Genomic DNA, 14,510 nt, shown 5'->3' with positions numbered 1-14,510 from the left:
GATTAGGAAGAAGTAAAAGATGCTATTAAAATGATTATTAATCAAGCAGTTCAATCAAAATATGCTTGGTTCGAAGGAAAATTACGTTCACCTTCATAAATTTCCAAATCACCAGAATCAAACATAAATGAGAAAGATAAAAGGAATGTATAACACAAGTCTAAACTTGCATCGAATTACAGAGAAAAACAGGAGCTCAAAAGTGAACAATTAGATAAAACCTTTTAATTAATTGAAACAAATTCATTCATTGGAGTTTCCTAACATGATCAGATGTATTTTCTACCCTAGAGAAAACTGGAAAATATCGGTGATGCTGGATGACTGAAATCATAAGATACGTGTTTGCAGCTAAGAATAAGATGCTGGCCATCCACAGTTGAAGAAAAACATTTTTCCCCTTGAACTCAAGCAAATAACCCCACATCAACCAATGAAGTTGAGCTCCTACCCACAAGATTGCGCAAGAAAGGCCTTTCCACTTCAGTTTCATATTGCTTGAAGATAGTATCAGAGGCAGAAGACAAAAGAACCATACAAAGTATTGTGCTGTTATTACCTGCCAACAACCAGTAAGGAGAATTAGATCCCCTCAATCACATAATCCTTGTTATTTCAAACCATGTGCCTAATGTATGTACATTTTCAAAACAGGGGTTTTCAACGAGGATAGCTTGCTAGGAATATAGATCAACCAAATGGCCAAGTAAGAAACGTATGCGTTTCAATGGAAATTTTTCATTTTCAATATTTCAAAAAATGTTTAAATTATATAATATCATAATCAAATACAAACCTTGTTGAATGCAACAAATGCCACTGTCTGCACAAAGCAACAGAATGGAAGGTCTTGCGCAAATTTCAAAATGAGAACAAGCTGAACTATCAGTTGAGGCAGAAATGAGATAAGCTTCTCCACTACCATGAGTTTACGCTCATATTGGAGGTAGATATGATAAAAATATATGGAAAAGTTGTGCCTTGGGTCTGTACGGGTAAGATGATATAGCAGCGCCTCATGTAGGAAATCCCACCCATATAGATAATAGAAAAAAGCAGTACAAAACAAGAACACAGACCCAGATACCAGCCCGAAAAGTATTCTTTCTCTAGTTAATATGCTTTTCATGATGAACCATGGACTGAACAAATCAGCTAGCCTTGTAACAGAAAAGCTCCAAGGTGAGTTTCGTTTGCTTTGAGTCCAGTTTTGAAGAACTGGCCTGTGACGGGTTCGGAAGACATGAGGATCAAGAATCAGAAGGATGGGAAGTGCGTATATTATAGGGTAGATTCTGAAGTGGACAATAAGCCCATACCAGATTGCAGCTTGAAACAAACGTCCTGTTTTAGAAGTAATGAAAAAGGTTAGATTCAAATTGGTAAAATGTATAAGCAGAACTACAAGGAAACCCTTTAAATCATGCTATTTAATGTAAAGGCTACACTGGCAAACAAATGTTAGAAGAATACAAAAAGTATTACATCACCTTACATCACCTTCGTTTTCTTATAAAAAAATAATACACACACAACTACACCATAGCAGAATAACCAAAGAACGCAACGATTCCAAAATCCATATCACAGATAATTTGGACATGTTATTCATTGACGACATGCAATACTCTTATAATTACTTTAATATTCCATTCATAATTGCAGATTAGTATAAATGATTCAGTGAACCTAGAAACGAAAGAATCTGCATTACTGACTAGTTAAAACACTTAGCAATATCATCTGCTGGTATTTCTTACTTTTCTTACCAGCAATTATAAGGAAGTGTGAATTTTCCACAAGCCCGTTTAAACAACATTGCATGATTCACAAATTGCCATATAGAAACTTAAAAATTCACTGATATTCATTAACAACACAAGGAAAGGCTGAAAGCAAGTTATAATCCTTCAAATAACTCCATTTCTAAGTTGATTCTAAATATGACAATACAATGTTTTAAAAAAGTTCCCACAATTTATCCAAATTTAAACTAATTTCGAGTTATCACTATCCCTCAATTTACAATTTTTTATTCTCCAAAATACATGCAAATTAGCATTGAGCTCGTGCAAATAAGTCTTAAATGATGCGTCTAAGGCAAAAGTAGTGCTTCAACAAAAAAATTGTAAAACTAAGAGAGAAGCTTACACCGTTCATAAGACATATAAAGATCCAAAGAACCATGGCACAAACAACTGGCTCACAGTTTCCACGGGTTCCAATAGTAAAAGTGAAGGGATTGAGGAGCCAAACACTCACAGAAACAGTACATAAGTTTTCAGGCACCCCACGAAGCTTCAAAATGGTACGTATAAACAACCCCACAAGCAAATCTGCAATTTTACCATCAACCAAACACTTGTGAGAAAAAGGAAAAAAAAAAAAAAATCAAACTTTGCCAAAAAAAAGCATCAGCCAAGTAAATTTTTTTCACTTACCTGAAGCTGAGAAGATGAATTTTCCCCAAGTAGGATGCAAAATCGAATTGGGTATGAGCAAAAATGCAAGCAAAGGCGAGTATCTATATGTGGATCTTTGAAAGGGAGATTTCCCAGAAGTCATTAGAGAAGCAGCGTCTGAGAAAACAAGGTAATCGATGTCTGTGTACCTGACCTCCATGTGAGTGTCTTGCCATTCTCCGTATAGAATCAGAATGAACCTGAAGATTGCTGAGAGAACGATGAGAGAACTGAAGCTCATGAAAGCCATTGATGAAGAAGAAAGAGCCAAACTGTGAGACCGGTCTCACACACAGAAGCTAGTTATTGTATTTGCTTACTTTTTCACAAGACCCAGAATCCGAAATACATTTAAATGAAAAAATTAAAGAATAAAAAAAGAAAAAAGAAAAACGAAAAAAAAAAATCCCACATTAATTTTCTCTTTTGCAACTTTATTGAAAATATTTTTAATCAATTTTTTTATTCCCTTTCTTCCATCAAAAATGAATACACTTCAATTTATTTTTTCATTTGGGATTTTATTTTATTTTTAATTTTCTTTGTTGACTTTGTCCACGTGTAGTCCTAAATGCCACGTCATCATTTTCTTCCTTTTCTCACTAGAACCCTAATTTCCCAAAACTGTTGCTCTCTTTCTCTCTCATCAAATCATTAATTACTAACTGTTTACCTTTCTATTTCAATGAAATGGAACTAATGCAATACCAGTACTGATCATCTCTGCATGAAGACAGACTATTTCAACTCCAAAAAGGGAACATTTATTACAAGCTTCATCAATTTGAAAAGCTGGTATTTTTCTTCAATATCTTAAGTGGATCTTACTACAAAATTTGATTATTCCAGAAAAAAATTTCTTCTTATATTGAAATTTCTCTCCGTATCCAAATAAAGTTTGGATTTTTACATTACTTTCTATTATGCATGACTTGTTTCTTCTATCCTTGATCTACAGTTTCCATTAAGTTGATCTTCTGCTTAGTTATAAACTCTTTGGCTAACTGTTAACGAGAATTTGAGCTCAAAGTTACAGTCTTTATATTAAAATGCCATATAACTCTCTAATCTTGATAAGCTGACTTTTGCAGTTCACATGTTTGATGAAATGCTGCTTAAATCTGGTTGTTAGCCATGGCATTAGTATATGATCCTTGCCATTGGCATTTCAATTTGCATGATGTTTTGCAAGATTTTGCAAAATTAGAAAAATCTTAAACTTCCCTTTTGTTGAATTTCACAGTTTTGTTCTAGGTTCCACTCCTCCCATGGGGACTTAACCTCATTGTTTTTGATGAATCTGGTGTCCGTTAAAACATGTAGGTGATTACTTTGCAGGTGCATCCTAGATGGCATGGCTTTTGATTATTAGTTCTTTGATTGTACTCTGGGTAGCTTCTCTATGCAAAATTCTCCTCGCACCTTCCAAAGGCTCTTTTCTAAGTAATGGTGAGTCCTTTGTTGTTCTTTTTGTATATTGGTTTCTTTATTTAGTGGTTAAGCTTTAAATACTGCATATCTATTAAATCAGTTGGCAATCTTAGCAAGAGGGATGTCCTGCTGGTTATTGCCCACCCAGATGATGAGTCCATGTAAGTTTGGCAATCTTGATTTTGCCATAATAGCATCATTAATGACTTTACTTATTAGTTTACATTTCATTTATCTTTATTTATGTACTTTTAATCTTTTGATCTGTTAGTACTTCTTAGCTGTTAGATTGGGATTCAAGGAAAGATTATTATCCTTTCTAGTCATCAAGGTGATACAAACACCAATATGCATCCATAATTAGTTCCCTTTATATTTATGTTTGGATATGCTGACAATTAAATACTATGTATTCATTTTAGCTACTTCTATCTAACTGCATTGTTTAATTTACTTAAATTTGTTCCTAGTCCTAGTTTTAGGTATCTGTATGTTCAGAGTTGAGGATTTGTTTTCCAAGTCGCAGAATACGGTGCATATCTTATGTCATTTCATGCTTGTTGAAACCTTAAGGAACATTTCTGCAGGTTCTTTTCTCCAACAATAAACTACCTCACTTCAAGAGGGCACAATCTTCACATTTTATGCTTGTCAATTGGTAATTCACTTGTGCAATTTTATTTCAGTGTGAAAGTGTCATCAAATATACAATTTCCATCCATTATGTGTAGATATTACCAATTCATTCAACAAAAAGTCGATTGGATACTACAGTTGGGCCAAAATCAAAGCTACTTTAGTATCAGCTGACAACTGGAATATTTGTCCTGTTTCATTTGTTTTCCTCTAATTGTAGTTCATACCAGAGGACTAGATGGAATTTATTAATATATTTTTGTTGATATATTTTATTTCTTTATGAATACCATCTTTACTTGTAGATCCCAATGAATGCTTACCAGGTCTTTCTATGGCGTTTTTACTTTCTCATCTTATTAGGTGATGCGGATGGCAAGGGAAATATTAGAAAAGAAGAACTCTATGAAGCCTGTGCAGTCCTCAAGGTGATATGAAAGATTTGAGCATTCACTATTCAGCAGGCAGTTAAACTAAAATCCAAGCCTTCCTCTACTATTGCTGACATAGTATATATTGCTACCGTTGCTTCTGTGAACTTTCCTTCACCCAGTAGCATAATTAATCTTGTGTTGTCAGAAATAAATTTAGTTCTACCCTAAACTAAGCGAACAGTGTGAAAGCATTTCACCAGGAAATTTAAGTTGATAGTATAAGATGTGAATTTTATATTTTCAGGTTCCTCTTCAACAAGTGAAGGTTATGGATCATCCAGATTTGCAGGTTCAATTCCCCTATATATTTACTGCTGTTTGAAATGCTGTCTTGAGGATTCTATAACTTGATGTTGTCATCATTAGGATGGTTTTGGCAAAGTTTGGAACCATAATTTGTTGGCAGATATTATTAAAGCAGAAGTGATCGGTCACGGCACTGAAACGGTAAGACCGTTTTTCCACTTAACCAGTTTAGTTTATCATTTTCCTTTTAATAGGCTTTCTAAGCTTGTCAATACATATATGTTGTGTAAATGCCAGCATAAAATTGGAAGTAATTCAAAAGAGAAACACAAAACTTCATAACATTTGCATATTTTCTTAATACTTTTCAAATATCTTTAAATATGTTAACTCTTTATCACAAATTCTTGTCTGTGCAAAGTAGTAATCTTGTTTCTGATTTCTATGTTTACATTTTCATGGGTTCTTCTCAGATTATTACCTTTGATAGCTATGGTGTTTCGGGTCATTGCAATCACCGTGATGTTCACCATGGGGTACGGTGAGTAAAATTTTATCTTGTAGTAAGTTGAAGTTTCATATCGTTATAAGTTGGACATATCTTCTGCAATCACCTTTGATCAGCTTTCATGCAACTGTATTATTTCTGTGAAATATATAAGAATTGGCCATTTGTAGCGCAGAATTCAATGTTCCAATCTTAAGACTGATTGCCCTTATTTTCTGGTAGCTAATAATTACAATATGACCATTTTGAGGAATTTGTTATGCAACTATGTGGCAATAATACAATATTCCATGACATTTATTTAATATTCTGTATCTATGATGTAAACAGCAAGCTCTTACATGAGACATCACAGAGGAACATTGAAGCCTGGGAACTCGTATGTTTCCTTTCTTTTTGTTAGTCTGTATTTTCTTTGATTTCTCATCAATCTATTCATCTTTGAACTTTATCTGGTTACTATCTACCTGATCGATGTATAATTGTTTGGTTTATCTTTGTTTTCTTCTTTATCATTCATAGATCAGTACAAACATACTACGAAAGTACAGTGGACCTGTTGATATGTGGTTGTCGTATTTACGTGCAATGCAATGTTCAAGCGGATCGGTCCATTGCCTGCTCAATGAGCATCCCCAGAAGAGCTTCCTTGCTATGGCTAGGCATTCAAGCCAATGGGTTTGGTATGCATGCTTTCCCTTGTTATTCAATGCAAAGTAGAAAAAAATTAATTTTTTTATTTGACATTGTTCTGGTTTATTTCCCATTATAAAGAATATGAACCTTTATTTATTTATTTATTATTATTATTATTATTTTCTGCAGGTTCCGCAAGCTTTTTGTAGCGTGTTCCAGTTATACATATGTGAACACGCTGAGAAAATTCAACTAAAATGCAGAGGAGGCTGCAAAAATGAGAAATGCTACCGAGAAGCTTTTTCACGTTCAAAAGTGATTTGAAGACCTATTGCTTCTGCTTCCCTGCTTGCTTTTGCTAAAGTTAAAATCTTGCAGGACCTGTTTGCATACCCATCCACGGAGGAAGCTTCTGAACTCTTTCGTTGATTATGTTGAAAGCTTGATATGCTATACTTGAAATCTCCTATTAAGTTTTTTAATTTATTTATTATTTCAAAAATAAATTTATGCATGCAACCTACTTCCCTAGCTGTGAAAGCTTTGTTAAAAAACAAACTGAAGGAGCGAGCTTAAGCCTAATTATTCATCAACTAATCCTATTTTATAAACAAAAGGACTTGAAAATAATTTCGTTAATAGTAAGTACAATTTCGATACTGGTGTTTACGTAATCCAGCTTAATTTCACACAATATGCGGGTCAATTCAATTTTACTCCAAATCTTCTTTTGAGATTACCAAGTGAACAGGAACTACAAAGGCTAAGAAGTGAGAATTTTCTGTCACACACAAGCTTTGTTCCAAGATACAGAAATGAAAGCTGGTCAATTGGTTAGTCTAACAATCATCGTCATCTTTCCTAGGAAAAGAGCAGATAGATACCATTTAAAGATTGATCCTTAAAACTCCAGGTTGTGTTTTTAAATTAAAAAGAAATAGTTCCCATGTTTTCAACATAACATGCTGAGTTTTATTCAGCCAAACAATTTCTTCTTGTTCTTAATTGCGAAGCCTCTAGCGTGACCATATAAACGCCAACCAAATAAATTTTGTTATCCATTTCTTTTCGTTGGTTGTAGGGCTTCACAATGTTTTTTTCTTTCTGAATACAGTTTGTTGCATCCATCACAGTCTTTGATTCATCCATTCAATAATATCCTGCATAATATCATCTCGTTCGGGTTCAAAAAGTAGATCATGCAAGAAGCCATCAAACAATTTGATGGTTTTGTCAGTCGAGGCGGCTTCTGCATATAATTTTTGAGAACCCTCAGGGTCCGTAACATTATCAGCAGTGCCATGAAGAACAAAAAAGGGAACTCTCAATTTTCTCAGATTCTGCTGCAAGAAGGTTGAGATTCGGAGAATCTCATAACCGGTTCGTACTCGGAGAGGTCCTGTATATACCAATGGATCTGAATACTTGGTGAAAAGAGCCTCTGGATCCCGGCAAACTGGCAAGCCCTTTTTATATGCTGCACTAATTTGGTATTTTGGCAGCAAAAATGAAACAATTGGAGCAAGAACCTGCCATGAAAAAAAATAATAATAATTGAAAAAATTATAAGAACTTAAAAGTGTAGAAACTGACATGATAGTTTTGTATATATGGTGTGTAACTTGATGCGAAACAAAGACAAATCTCTATACATTCATCTGAAAAATTCATGAGATAACAATAATTTTTTATACAACTAACTATGTGGAAGACTTCTCACCACAAAAATTGGATGGGATGGCTGAACTCCCACAGCTGGCGACGTCAGCACCACTCCTGCTACACTGGTTTCAACTTTTGGATCGAGCATTGCCTAAAGTTGTTCATAGAATAGAATGTGAAATTCTGGTTGGGTTTTAAGTTAGTTGGAAGACAAAAAGATATAAAAAGTTTACTACCAACTTTGGTTATTATGCACCGACTCACATTCAATACGATTCATACCTTAAGAACAATGGCCGCACCAGTGGAGTGTCCAAAGCAGAAACATCTCTGTCCAGGATTTTCCATTAAAACCTTCTTAAGAAATGATTTCTGTAAAAAAATTAAAAAAAAAAAAAAATTGAAACAAATAAATGAATGTTTACTAGATTGAAAAAGTTTTATTTTTCTCTTTGATACACACCATTCTATAACAGCATCAGCAACCAATGTTGAAAGAGCCCTGAAACTTACCAAATCGGTAACAGCATAATCGAGAGAATGAACATATCCATGAAGCCCATCAGTCCCACCATGACCTAGATAACAGATAAGTGTGAGAATAAATGTATGGTTTCCAAGACAATCAAAAACTCGAAAAGATAATGAAGCACTGGGTAGCAACTGCAGATGATAAGGAAGACCTGGCTATCCACTACCTGTTAGTTACCAGTTCTCTAAACTCTTAATTAATTATAAATAAAACTGGAACTGAAATGTTTACTTCAATACTTTCCCCCACCCTCCCTGCCCTTTGAAAAATGGATTATCATGTTTGAATAACGAAAAGGAAAGAAATTAAAGAAATTTCTTTTATTTGGAATTTCTAACACTTTCGAGAACCCAATTAAAAGGGGGAAAGGGGGAGGAACCGAGGCAAGATAATTAATTAACACAATACAAAAAATACAAGGACACAGTTTCAAAGAGAAAATGATGCATTTCCTATCTGAGTTCCATTCTTAAAACCTAAAAAGTGAGACCTCAAAAAACATGACGTAATAACTCTATGCCTCTGGACCAGAGGCCTGTGCTATGATGTGCTGAGGAGCAAGAGTTAAAAGCTGTTCTGTTTTTTATATCTCTGCAGATGCTTCGGAGCATCCTCCAAAGCATGCATCTTCCTTTACCAATCTTAAACATACAAGTTCAGGCACAAACACACAAATAATAAGCTTACTTATTAAGAGGAGCTTCACATGTTACTTTTTCGCACCAATGGGCATCCAAATTATCAATCCCTGCAACATCCAAATATATATGCACTGTTGAAGAAAGGAGATCTCTAGACTATGTAGCAGTAATTAAGAAAAAGGAAGACCTTTTTTAATGCAAGGATGACATATGAAAACTGTTAAAGAGTGAAAATTTATTGCCCCTTCTCTCTACAGAGATTATCTTCTATCTCATAACAGAAGATAAAGGGAGAGGGACGGATAATGCAAATATGAAAATATGAAGGGTGGGGTGAGGAAGAAAGGTGTGTAGAGTGTACTAAAAAGAAAAATTTTTAGTAGGGAATAATTTCTAAAGGCGCCCAAACTAGTTAAAAAGTCAGAACTAGAAATCGCAGGGAAATGGGGTGTGCTATAGGGCAGTGCAACACCAGAACATGGCTGGCTCTCTTCCCTCTCTCTCATTTGAATAATCTCCGGGCAAATAACGCTTACACATGGAAATATAGATTTCTTTTGGAGAAAATGGCAAGGCTTGGTCTGTCTTTGTCTCTCATATGCATCAAGCAGTCTAGGTTTCCTTTTGCTATCTACCTCTCCTATGGTCTTCAGGATACCCATCAAATGGAGTATCATTCACCTCAGAAAATGACATATGCATGTGGCATGGAAAAAAACTACATGAATGTAATGCTAGCACATCTACACACGAAAAAAGAAACAATTAGGATGTAATCTATATGATAGTTATATCAAACTAAATGTACCAAGACAGCGCCTTTTTTTTTTAAAAAAAAAAAAAAAAAGAAAAAGAAAAAAATGTAACCATGTATCACCTCTTAGTAACAGTAACCTAAGGGTTAAATAAAAGCTCTTCTTTCTTTTCTCTCTCTGACTCCATTTTTTTTTTTTCTTTTTTCAAGATTTTGATCTCATATAGAGGCATCGCATTGTTTATACTTAGTTTAGATGCATGAAGACACTTTTGAAGGTGCCGCAAGAATGACAAAGTACGTACGAAAGTTGCGCATTGTCATCACAGAAAGAGAAACCATCATTTACCACATTCATAGACCAGAGTTTTCTTAAACGCTTTGAGCAACAGTTCATTTTAGTAAAATTTTCATAACTTGCAACACTAGCCATTAAAGGAGTTACCACAGTACGATATGCAAGAACAATAGATTAACTGGTACATTGTATGAAACTAAAATTTATTTATGATTTATTTAAAAGAAAAATAGACATATAACAATAAAGGAGCTATATTTGAGTCTTGAATGAGACACAACTAGACAATGGTCGTTTTTATTTTAGGACTCTAGATAGCATCCTCAAACAAGCACATAGAAATAACTTCGGCTGGCTAAGAGGTTATACTCGATGGAAGTCAAAGTTGGTTTTGAGCTTACCAGTCCAATCCATTGCATAAACCTTATAACCATTGGCATTCAGCTGCTTCGCAAAATCATTGTATCTGCCACTGTTGACAATATATAAATGTTTTAACATATTTATCAAGTGCATAACCAACTTAAAAAGTACTTCGAAGCTTACATAAGGGCAACCAACTAACCTGTGCTCATTCAGTCCATGCATAAGAACGACAAGCCCCCTACAAAGTGTAGATAATATATTTAGCATTATTCTCATCCTAAAGAAAAATGAAAACAGAGGTACATATGCATAAGGATAGACTCAAAAGATTAAAATAGAAAACTAATAATGGGGCTCATCTCCCGATCTCCAAATAAAAAAATACACATGTTCAATGAGGAAGGCATTATGTAACTCCTCATCAATCCTCATTCTCATTGAAGTCATACTAGATTCCTGAATAGTTAACAGTTCTGAACTTCCCAACCTTTAAGACCACTTCACAATTCAATCAAACGAATGAAAAACCCAGCAGCAACTCCACAACAGTTTGGATTAGACTCGCACAATTTATACATTAAGGCCAACAGAAATCAAGTAGCTACATCCAGCAAAGCCTGAATAATATCCATCACCTTGTCCAGGAAAAAAATGATTTTCTTGTCCAAGAATCCAATCAATTTAGTGATTACTAGTTTTGTTTTAGGTAATGTTCTTCCCACATAGACAATAGACCATAAACAGATATGCTCCACACAATGCAACCAGGCAGGCTTAGATACCAGCAAGCAATGTCAGGAAGATAATGTTCAGAGTCTATGTTGAAGTAGAATTAATACCAAACAAGGGAAATAAATAAACAAATAAATAATTGTAAAGGATTTCAGCTCATTATTTGGTTATAAAATAAATGATAACAATATGAAAATTTTAGTATAAGAGTGAAATAAAACATGAATATTTAAAATTTTTTTTAATCTTTTAATGAAAATATTTGAGGACTTTGGTTTCTCTTCGTTTTTCCTTTCCTCGTGGATCATATATTCTAAACACAGGATAAAGACAAAACTGATTCCGTAAATAACTGTATACCAACAAAAGAGTGATGGGAATGCTAGGCACAAATGATTAGTCTCTCAAAACCCCGTGTCTTTTGATTAACCAATACAAGTAAAAAAGAACAAGAGGGGACCTCATGCAAAAGATAATCAGTTTAAAGATACAGAGAAGAAGAAAAATGCCAACTATACTTGCTTGGGTACTGTAATCCTCGGGACACGGTCCAGCTATAGCAAATTACAAAGGCTACTGCTGCAGATTACATTATTGCTTTCGGATATGATATGCATAGTTTTCAACAACAGGTCATGATAATATTGATGTATGAGACTATGCCATTCCTATAACCAAAATGTTTGAAACTCTGGTCAGTTCCAACAAACATGGGTTGTAAAAGCATTGCAGTTTGTTGTCACATACTTGCTTAAATTGTCACAGATGGAATTAAAAGCCATCTTCTGCATAAACAACAAGCATATAACCTAACCTATTCCATAATTCCTCATCCTATTCTGATAGAAAAGCTCTCAGCTCCTCTTACTGAGTTCACTTCGCTAAATAAAATAGATTTAACTCCGACAACCAATATTTATTTCCAATTCCATTGATCATGCATATAAATACTAAGTCTATCTAATTTATCTATATAAATTCAATTCCGCAAATAATTCTTTCAGGAAAAAAAAAAAAAAAAAAAAAGACATAAGATTTAGTCATTGGTTTAATTTCCAAAAACATTGGTTTCAACTTGCAACTTATTAAAACAAGCCAAAATTCAAAAAGCAAACGAAAATATAAATCAAATACATTTCCAGGAAAACAAAACACAACAATATTAATTATCAATCTTCAAAATTCATTTTCCAATAAGTTTTCTTAATACAACTCCCAATTACTAAACCAGACAACTGATTCAAGGACAGAAACGTAAATATCCTAAAATCATACAATCTTATTCAAAAGTAATAACAATTTATAGTACTATTAATACTGACAAATAATGTAAAATTAATTAATTAATTTTTGTTTTTTATTTTTAAAGAAAATTGACCTGATCTTGATAGAAACTGGAGTCCAAGATTGCGTAAAGACGGTATCACCCCTGGACGTAACGAAAAAGGAATACTCCCTCGATGAATTCTCATCATCATCGCGAATGACATGCCGTATGGACAACGATCTTCTGGTCGCCACTTCCGGATCCACCGTCGCCGACGCAGTGCTCTTCCACGGCAAGATCGTCGCCGGAACTCTCACCACCGCTCCTCCTTTCCGGTGGCTCCCACCGCTCTCCTGCTTCTCATCCTTCGTCGGCTTCTCCGCAGTCGCCGAAGAAGACGTTATCGACGACACCGTTCGTTTTCTTCCACGGAAAGGCAACAACAATATCAAAACGAACGCGTTGATGAGGATCATCAAGCTCCTCCACGCTCGCAGCGATAACAGCGCGTTTAGCCTCCCGCTGGCTCCCGAAGTCAGAATCAACGCCGCCTGCGACGACGACGTCGCTTCGTTTACCTTAAAAACCGCCTCTGTTGTCATTCTTCCTCAGATTGAATCCCAAATTCGTCACGAATTATCAATCTCTCTCTCTCTCTCCCTTTAATTATAACAAAAAAAAAGAAAACAGAATCTGATTCCTGAATGATGTTTACTTTCTCGGAAACCAAACACCACCACCAAATTCTTTCTTCCACCGTCACCTTTAGCTGGTTTGCCTCCCAAAAAATTTGCTAAAATTAGCACTTTTTTTTTTCCACCAAATTTAGATTAACTAGAAAATTCCTAACAAAACTAACAAAATTCAAATAAATAATACATATATATATATATATATATATTTATATAATTACACTAGTTTTTCAGTTTTTGATAGCGAAGCTGAAACACTTCAAACTTTATACTACTTTCTTTTTCTTGCTCTTTTGTTTTCTTTCCTCTTCTAGGTTGGAGAATACAATGAATGAAAATGATTTCAGCGGGGATTTGAGACTAAAAATGAGTTAATGACGTCACGCATCCAGAAAGGTCCCCTAACTATGGGACCCACCTTTTTCCTCTTTGATCGGCTGAGCAATCGACACGTGGGTTAATAAAATGGATCAAATTGAGAAAAAGTAACCTGGAAAACTTAGCCGTTTAGCTGATGATGGGGACGTGTCGTTTTTTGTCCTGATCGTCCACGTGTCCTATATGCGGCGGCATGGCTGGCTGTCTCCCTCTGTGGGTGGCTTTGAAAAGGTCGTAATCGTTTTTGTGGCACGAGTGCGGATAACTTTTAGATTTTTTTTATTCCACGTGGTTGGCTTAGAGATGAGGAATTTTTTGAGGTAGGGTTATTTTGTGACACGTGTAATATTACTGTAATCCGGTTAAATGGCGGTGAGAACTACTAAGAATTGGGAACTATTATGATGTGACGTGGGGCCTCAAATAGCCCAGGAAAAAAATATATATAGAAAAAGAAAAATGTGGTGCAGCAAATCAATAGTTATTGTAACCATATCCAATGTTTTAAATGTTTATATTGTTTACAACAATCAATAATTTAATAACAAAATTATTATTTTATGTGATTAAAATCCGTAGCATGAATCTCCATCTTCAGGATTAAAAATATATTTATTAATAATTTGATATTTAAATAAAATTTATTTTTCAATTAAAATTTAAAATAATTAAAAATAAATTTTATTTAAATAAAATAAGATGAACCTTAAACATCAAAGGTAACTTTATTTTGTTTTTAAGTATAATAAACTTTATTTGAAACGGACAATTTATATATAGTAAAATATCCTTAATCTGAATAATATTGTTCCCATATATATATCCTGTATGGATA

The 14,510-nt window shown here is 34.4% G+C and overlaps 3 protein-coding genes across 5 annotated transcripts; 1 reads left to right on the top strand and 2 right to left on the bottom strand.

The window, feature by feature from the left end:
• Window positions 1–65: 65 nt before the first annotated feature.
• Window positions 66–2,852, bottom strand: LOC107419486 (GPI mannosyltransferase 1). The gene is made up of 4 exons (XM_016028228.4): window positions 2,442–2,852; window positions 2,154–2,336; window positions 797–1,344; window positions 66–559 (listed from the first exon to the last, which is right to left on the bottom strand). Exons 1-4 carry the CDS (start codon window positions 2,710–2,712, stop codon window positions 248–250), a joined length of 1,314 nt encoding a protein of 437 aa, XP_015883714.3. The 5' UTR covers window positions 2,713–2,852; the 3' UTR covers window positions 66–247.
• Window positions 2,853–3,086: 234 nt separating this feature from the next.
• Window positions 3,087–6,884, top strand: LOC107419488 (uncharacterized). 3 transcript variants are annotated; one of them, XM_016028231.4, is made up of 11 exons: window positions 3,087–3,257; window positions 3,786–3,911; window positions 3,994–4,054; window positions 4,481–4,551; window positions 4,893–4,957; window positions 5,208–5,252; window positions 5,330–5,410; window positions 5,683–5,750; window positions 6,048–6,096; window positions 6,240–6,400; window positions 6,543–6,884. In XM_016028231.4, the coding sequence occupies exons 2-11, from the start codon at window positions 3,812–3,814 to the stop codon at window positions 6,607–6,609; spliced, it is 768 nt and encodes a 255-aa protein (XP_015883717.3). In that variant the 5' UTR covers window positions 3,087–3,257; window positions 3,786–3,811; the 3' UTR covers window positions 6,610–6,884. The 3 variants fall into 3 exon arrangements, with proteins under 3 accessions (XP_015883717.3, XP_015883718.3, XP_048330377.2); XM_016028232.4 differs by having other exon boundaries at window positions 3,089–3,257; window positions 3,801–3,911; XM_048474420.2 differs by lacking the exon at window positions 4,481–4,551 and having other exon boundaries at window positions 3,229–3,257; window positions 3,801–3,911.
• A 363-nt stretch (window positions 6,885–7,247) lies between these two features.
• Window positions 7,248–13,582, bottom strand: LOC107419487 (uncharacterized). Its single transcript, XM_016028229.4, has 7 exons — window positions 12,717–13,582; window positions 10,806–10,844; window positions 10,642–10,712; window positions 8,529–8,593; window positions 8,298–8,387; window positions 8,074–8,166; window positions 7,248–7,882 (listed from the first exon to the last, which is right to left on the bottom strand). Exons 1-7 carry the CDS (start codon window positions 13,205–13,207, stop codon window positions 7,481–7,483), a joined length of 1,251 nt encoding a protein of 416 aa, XP_015883715.2. The 5' UTR covers window positions 13,208–13,582; the 3' UTR covers window positions 7,248–7,480.
• Between the last annotated feature and the right edge of the window lie 928 nt (window positions 13,583–14,510).

Source organism: Ziziphus jujuba, chromosome 2 (assembly GCF_031755915.1).
Source record: "Ziziphus jujuba cultivar Dongzao chromosome 2, ASM3175591v1".
Taxonomy (NCBI): domain Eukaryota; kingdom Viridiplantae; phylum Streptophyta; class Magnoliopsida; order Rosales; family Rhamnaceae; genus Ziziphus; species Ziziphus jujuba.
The sequence above is the reverse complement of the archived record's forward strand: the minus strand, read 5'-3'. Positions and strand labels throughout refer to the sequence as shown.